At 44.2% G+C, this 7,745-nt stretch overlaps 3 protein-coding genes across 3 annotated transcripts; all 3 read left to right on the top strand.

Annotated features, from left to right (window-relative positions):
- Positions 1-213: 213 nt before the first annotated feature.
- On the top strand, positions 214-476 carry BJ212DRAFT_1402608 (uncharacterized protein; the record flags this gene model as incomplete). The annotated part of the gene is made up of 1 exon (XM_041337360.1): positions 214-476. A coding segment is annotated over one exon (219 nt), but the record flags the coding sequence as incomplete, so codon positions are not given.
- A 5,269-nt stretch (positions 477-5,745) lies between these two features.
- On the top strand, positions 5,746-5,925 carry BJ212DRAFT_1229139 (uncharacterized protein; the record flags this gene model as incomplete). Its single annotated transcript, XM_041329477.1, has 1 exon — positions 5,746-5,925. A coding segment is annotated over one exon (180 nt), but the record flags the coding sequence as incomplete, so codon positions are not given.
- A 299-nt stretch (positions 5,926-6,224) lies between these two features.
- Positions 6,225-6,738, top strand: BJ212DRAFT_1233031 (uncharacterized protein; the record flags this gene model as incomplete). The annotated part of the gene is made up of 2 exons (XM_041329512.1): positions 6,225-6,444; positions 6,677-6,738. Coding segments are annotated over 2 exons (282 nt in total), but the record flags the coding sequence as incomplete, so codon positions are not given.
- Between the last annotated feature and the right edge of the window lie 1,007 nt (positions 6,739-7,745).

Here is a 7,745-nt window from a genome sequence, read left to right as displayed (position 1 = left end):
ACCAGGTCATTATATGATTTCTTCATCATATTTGACTTTTCTTCAACACACCATATTTTTGCATGATTGGAGCATGCAAAGTGAAATATTGCACTTGAGTCTGTACTCAAAGTACATTTTGTGTAGTCTGAGGACTAAGCTAACAGACTATGGAAATGTGGGATGATATGTCATATATATGTTCTGCATGATTCCCAAATCATGCAGGACAATGTGACTCATTGATGCAAAGAGCACAACTCTTCACATCCGAGTTACATGGATACATTCCTTTGTCTCCTTTGTCCATTTTCTTTTGTTACCTTACCTTGTGTTCAGACCTCACCATCTCCTTGTCTCACCAAAGTATTTTCATCTCGCCTTACACTTCATGTTCTCATTCTGGCCTAGTCAAGTATTCAAAAACATATATATACTGCTCATGTACTCTCCTACCTACAGTGAATCTTAGAGTCAGATCCCCACTCCAAGAATGACCAAAAAGTCCCCCAGAAAGTCTCTGTTATGGCCATTTCCCAAACTCATTGAAGGAATCAACTACTAAGCTATGGCACTACAAGGGATGCCAAGTCAGAGTATATGTGTGGTTGTCTCAGCTCTGCCTAGGCTGCTATACTTTGCAAAGGCAAGTGCATTCGACCCAAGGGGAAGCAAGTGCAACACATCCACAGGTTGCACAAAGTGTGGGAAAGTCATGCATGCGGAGGCAAAGGTGTGCATAGAGAGTGGTAGGATGCGCAAAGCATGGGAAGGTCACACACTAATAGGTGAAAGTGCGCAAAGGGCTAGGAATGTGATGGGGACTAGGGGAAGATGATGACTGATACTGATGGGTGCGAGAATGACAAATGCGATGATGATAGAGTGTGATTGCCAAAATGCTACTGACTATGGCTCAAAAAAAAGTGTGCACTATGCTGAGAGATGCTAAGGGATACTAACTGGAAACTAAGTGGTAGCTAACTCTGTGATAAAAATGCAAATGCTATCATGCAAAAGGTGACTAAGCACATTCCCACGATGTGGAGCCGATGCGAGTAAGGCGCAGGAATGAAGAAGGTATATGTAAGTAAGGGTCTATGATGGAATATGGTGTCATGATAAGAGTAAATGTGAAAATGTACCAGTAGGACTTGGTGGACAATGGATGGATGCTCCTGGATGATGAGTGATGAAGCGTGGGAAAGCGCGTGGGAATGCATCACAGGTGAGTAGCACATGCATTCCACGATGTGTGGGAAGATCATGCATATATAGTGTTAAGAACCATGCTCAAAGGAGAGATAGACTGACTCAGAGGGGCTTGGCCTCAGCTCATATGCTGTGCCCCTTACCCAAGTACATGCCCTTCATTTCAGAGGAAGTCCGATGATGGTCCAATGAAGTCTGGAGGAATGCAGGAAGTGCTCAGGAGAGTTCCCACTGCAAGGTAGTACTTCTACAAGAAATGGGATGGAAGGGTAGGATGTCTGGAGGTCTGGAGGACAGGAGGACAGGAGGACAGGATGTCTGAGGGTTAGGAGGATGGGATGTCCAAAGGTATGGAGGGTGGAATGTCTGAAGGACAGGACACCTGGAGGTGCACAGGACAGGATGTCCAGAGGTCCGGAAGGAATAGGGGCTACATCAGACAAAGTCCAATGTAGAAGCAAACAGAGGTAGACTACCCTTAGGTAGAGTCGAAGAGACAGGAAGTGGACCAAAGTCTGGAGAGAGGGTAAGTGCCGGAAAGGCAAGACTCCAGTCTAGGGAAGCAATCCCTAGACTTGGGACAGAGACATAGGGGACAAATCTGAAGGTCCAGAATTCCAGCCTAGGGAATCCTTCCCTAGGCCTTACAGAAAAGGATAAGACTCAGACAGACTGAAGTCCAGAAGATAATTGGGAAGATCTAAGGTGATATTCAGACTGAGGACTCTACAGGAATTGTACAGGGGTTATATGTATACTAGAGGATATCCGAGAGGATCAGTAAGCAACAGAGTAAGGCTATGTATGAGCATGTGGAAACACATTGGTAAGTAAGACGGAACATAACTAAATGAACTCGGAGATGAAGACTTGTACAAGGATCAATCAGCAAGATGGAAACAGAGATAACTGAGAACCGGAAAGGCAGAGATGCCTAAATGGGGATAGGCGCAGGATCTCAGATAGAGGGCAGGAATAGGTCTGGAGATAGTAACAGTTAATATCCGGAGGTCTGGAGATCTGGGGATCTGGAAGGCAGGGCAGAAACAGGACTGAGATATGTGAGGTGGTGGATGTAGTCCGGAATCTGAGAGGAGGTAAAGTCCAGATGTCTTGCTGGACGGAATATGCATAGGGTGGACAGGATAGAGGATCCAGGAATGAGTCAGATATGGGGTCCGGAAATAGGTCGGAAAGCGTGGGAATATGATGGGATCTATGTCTGGCATATGGGATATGACAACAACTTACTACCATAGGTCTGCCAATATAATAGTCTTTGGAGATTCTTCCTACATAGTCTACCTATCTATTCCTTTATCAAGTGGTCTGCAATTGTGATAAATATTTTCAATATTATATATCAGACAAAGTTAGGTAAAGCCTTGTTATATTCTGGTCAAATGCCTGATGTTGTTCTTGAGCATCCATCCTTCTACTAAATGTCAAGTTTCATCTCAGTCTTCTCTATGATTGTCCTTCACCCTCAGGGGAGGAGCTGAGCAGCCCAGAACACAGACCTGCAAGAGACAAGCCCCATGAATAGTAGAATGCTACAAGTCATAAGTGTCAGTGGTTTTCCTTTAGTATGTACTGATGATTTTTCCCAAAGATATGCTGGCAATGCTTTATTTTATCACTACTGTGCTGTTTCATTTTGTGACAGGCTCCATGTCAGACACAATTGATAGTACACTCCTGCCCTTGGTTGAGGAGCCAAGCTACACAGGACACTTCCAGGACTCTGAAGAGACATACCTTGGTGGAGCACAATGCATCACTATTACTTGTATGTGATATATGTTCAAATTCAGTATGAATTGACAATCTCCCCCAAGCCATTTGTGCAACTGATCTCACTCTTGGTCACCAATGCACCGGGGAGGACCAAACACATGTGGTGTGCACACATGCAAATTTGCAAACTATGCATAAATGTTAAACTTCTATAACCAGAGGCTGTGGCTCTATCTGTCAAGGACTGACTACAAGACAGGATGTTACAGTTCTATTCTTTTCCTCTTTCACCTCTTCACTTATTCACTTCATCACATATTCACAGAACATTCTTTAACATTCTATCGTACAATTCTCACTTCTCTTTTCTGATTCGCTATTTACTTTCCATCTCCGATTCATTTATTAAAGCTCCGCTTCAATTCCCTTATATATACTCCATCTCTTACGCTTGTATTCTTTAACTTGACCTACGCAGACCAGGGCCTGCAATATACTGCTTAACTCGCACGACTTGTACATAGGTGTACGCTTTAGACTCTTTGTGACCGTTTAGTCGTTCTTACGAACGCCGAGCGTAACACAGGACTCCTGCAACTACCTCAGGAATCTTGACACTCTTATGCTGGCCTGCCCTAGTACACCAATGGATCTCTGCTTGCTTCCATGTGATTGTAACCACTGAAGATGCTGAATGGCAGACTAGCAACATGCCTGTACATGTAGATAGAGCAATTGTTGAATGAAATGAGTGTGCTTTTGCAAGTTGCTCTTAATTCAGTCTTTCATAAAGATGTTGAGAAAGACCTTAGGTTGTCTGAGGCAGCTTCTAAAGTTCAGGTCAGCATGTATGCCTCATTTGAATTGGACCCTATGTTTGGTCATGGAGGGCTCCTCCACACAATTGGGCTCTCTGTTGGAGAATTGCTGGATTGCAATGAAAAGTCAAATTGTCAGTAACATCTGTCACACATGATGCCCAACAGATTTCAATTGGTATCCCAGTGATCATCATTTGGCAAGACTTGCCTGAACCATTACCATAGTCACCCTCATGCACATCACATAAGTAAATACCCAGTTATATATTACAGGTATTGTCTACTATAGGGCTTCACCCCAATGGACAATAAACAAGGATTTAAAAAAAAATCTCATTTGGCCAAAGGTGGGGGAAGTCATATTCTCCTTTACTTCATTGCTCATGACAGTGGAGCAGCAACATCCTGGCAATGATCCCTCAGTTCACCCAATGACTCTGGTAAGTAATCAAGGCATTCTGTTATTCTGATATTGAGAGCTTGAGATATGCAGTCTACATCCTGTGTTGCATCAACACTAAGGATTGATGCTGGCCATCATCTTCTTGCACAATGTGGTCAGATGTAGAACAGTCAGGATCTCAACCAATTCATAATGCACTTTTGATGCACCTCTGATCTCTACCCCATTGATCATTCCTACCACTGAAGGTTCAACAACTCTGCTAGCTTGCAGAGCAAAAGAAAGAAAGATGCCTCTAACTCTGGGGTGAGAGAAAGGCCACTGACTCTCTAAGTGTTGGTTGAAGTGTGCCAAGTGATATGTTCAATCCTTAAGAGAAGCAAGGAAAGCAAGGATCCACTGGGTGAGACCAGGTCAACTCTGGTAAAGTGCAATGAAAGTGCACATGGGAATATGGAGTGCGAAGGTGTGTGAAGCATGGGAATAAGGCACAAGGAGTGCACAAATGTATATGATACTGGTGGATGGTGTGAAGACATGACTGGGACTGCTGAGTGGTGACTGATGATGATAGACTGTTGCTGGGGACCAGGACAATGACTGATGCATGCTGACTGAAGATGATAGATTCTGACTGCTAGACAATAACTGGCATGATAGTGGTAGTAGTAGCTTATGGTAGTTGCTGAAGTGGTCACTAACTAAAAACTTACCTGGTAACAGGTAAGCTGTGCCTAGGCATGCTCCCAGGGCTTGGAAGTGAATATGGAGCACTGTATGTATGTAAATGATGTAATGTAAGGGTCCATGATGGAATAAAATATCATATGATGCCAAACATGGTCTGATATAGTAAAATAATGGAAAGGGATGCACCAGGGAACTGTGCAACATAGTGTGACCAAGTGCAGGAAGAGCACGCTAAGTGCATGTGTGGGAATGTGTTGCATAGTGTGGGAAAGTGTCATGCCTCTGGTGTGTTTTATAGGAAAGTCATAGAAAGTGAGTGATGCACTGTATTAATTGTTGTGAGTTGAAATATGCATGATATATGCCTGGAGGAATCTCATTCTCTACACTGCCCTGCTGTCCTGTTTAATCTAGTTTCCAAAGGTTGTTAGTTGCCAGGTCAATGAAACCTACCTCAACTTCAACATCCCTATCTCTCTTTTTCAAGATGCCCTTGATTACATCACACTGGCCATCCAGATTATGCTGTAACTCAGCTCCATCTTGCCATCACTCTGCTCTCTCATTTTGCAAAATTGTAGTGTCAAGCCAATGCCAATGCAACTGAAGATACAGCATATACAGAGCAGTTGTGCTTGTAATTCAAACATTTGTTATGTACCCAGCTGGAAGTATCAATGTGAATGATCTTGGGCAGGAGTGGCTTATTAGATCCATGCTACCACTATCACCAACTCAACTTGCATGTTTAGCAGAATGGTATTGGCACACAGATGGTCTCCATGGCATAGATGAAGTTATATCCCTTTATCTTGATGCTATAGGATATTGTAGTGTGATGCACAATCAGAGAGAGCAATCACTTACACATTGCTTAATTGTTTCCAGCACCAGGTTGGTAGCCAAGACCTCGACAAGAGCATCACATTTCATAGGGAAGCACTGGCTTTGCAGCCAGCAGGTTGCATGGATTGGATTGAGTCATTTAAAAACCTTGTGGATGGACTCTCTATCTGCTTCCAGCACCGAAGCAATGTCCAAGACTTGGATAAGTCTACTGTGCTTTGCAAGGAAGCACTGGCCTATCATGATTGTACTCAGCTGGCCACCCACCTTGGACCACAGTGTGACAGTCAAGTTTTCCTTGGGCTTAGATTTACTTGCTTTACTTACCTTTACTTACCCCCACTTTCATTAGTTTAAGTTCGCATTTTTGCTGCTTACTTAAGCATGTCTTGCTTTCACTAGTGTCAATACCAGTCTGAATGACAGTCCTTTGTGATGATAATTTCTACTCTCTGAGCTTTGAGCCAAGTCAGAATCCTATGGGCTGAACATACTGCTCTCCACTCAGCAGCTTGGCCAGCTGTTTTGTGATTCCTACAATGGCATTAACTAACCTCAGGGATGGACTCTTCATTAGCTTCAATCACCAAGGCTATGGACAAGACTTAGATGGTACTATTGTGCTTCTCAAGGGGTTGCTGAGTTTGTACCTGGTTGGTCACAAAGATCAGTTCCTGTCATTGAATAATCTTGCAGGCTTCAATAACCAAGGTGATAATCAAGATTTGGATGCTGCCATCGCACTGACCCAGATTGGTACTTGTTATTAAGTGACCTTGGGAATGAAATTTCCACTCTGAGCACAAAGGAAATGACAAATATTTGGATGAGGCTATTGTACTTTATAGGGAAGTACTGAGTTTACTCCCTATCAATCACCTACAACAATCTATGTCATTAAATGACCTTGCAAATGGACTCTGCAACCACTGAGGCAATGACCATGACTTGAATGACTTGAATGAAGCTATCACACTTCACATGGCAGTGCTGGGTTTGCACTCAATAAGTCACCCAGATAGAACATTGTCATTGAATAACTGTCATATCCCACAATCTGGACCCACATTCCATCATATTCCCACGCCTTCTGAGCCTATGTCTGGACCACACTTCATATCCAACTCATTCCCAGATCTCCTTCTGCTGTGTGCTCCACTGCTAGCCTGAACCATAACCCCCTGTCCCATCCACCCTATGCACACTCCATCCAGCAAGACATCCAGACTTCACCTTATCTCGGATTCCAGGCTCTATCCACCTTCTCATATCCCGGTCCTGTATCCACCTTATCTTCTGGATCCCCAGATCTCTGGACCTCCGGATATTAACTCTGGACCTATTCCCACCCTCTGTCTGATATCCTGCGCCTATCCCCATTTAGGCATTCTCTGCCTTCCGGCTTTCGGTTACCTCTTGTTCCGTCTTGCTTATTGATCCTTGTACAAGTCTTCATCTCCGAGTTCATTTACTTATGTTCCGTCTTACTTACTAATGTGTTTCTGCATGCTTGTACATAGCCTTGCTCCTTTGCTTACTGACCCCCTCAGATATTGTCCAGTATATAACCCCTGTAGATACTCCTGTAGTTCCTCAGTTTGAATATCAACTTAGACTTGCCCAGTCCTCTCTTGGACTTTGGTCCACCTGAGTCTGTCCTACCCATCAGGCCTAGGGATTTATTCCCTAGGCCAGAGCTCCGCCTTTCCAGCACTTACCCTCTTTCTGGACTTAGGTCCAACCCTTGTCTCTCCAACTCTACCTTAGGGTAGTCTACCTCTGTTAGTTTCTACATTGGACTTCATCTGATGTAGCCCCTATTCCTTCCAGACCTCCTGTCCCTCGTACCTCCGGGCATCCTGTCCCTCGTACCTCTGGGCATCCTGTCCTTCAGATGTTCCACCCTCCTAACCCTCAGACATCCTATCCTCCTAACCCTCAGACATCCTATCCTCCTGTCCTTCAGACATCCTGCCCTCTGTACCTTCAGACATCCTGTCCTTCTGTCCTCCATCCTCCTGTCCTCCTGTCCTCCTGTCCTCCTGTCCTCCTGTCCT

The sequence above is a fragment of the Suillus subaureus genome (genome assembly GCF_016647635.1).
Source record: "Suillus subaureus strain MN1 chromosome Unknown BJ212scaffold_154, whole genome shotgun sequence".
Classification (NCBI taxonomy): Eukaryota; Fungi; Basidiomycota; class Agaricomycetes; order Boletales; family Suillaceae; genus Suillus; species Suillus subaureus.
The sequence above is the reverse complement of the archived record's forward strand: the minus strand, read 5'-3'. Positions and strand labels throughout refer to the sequence as shown.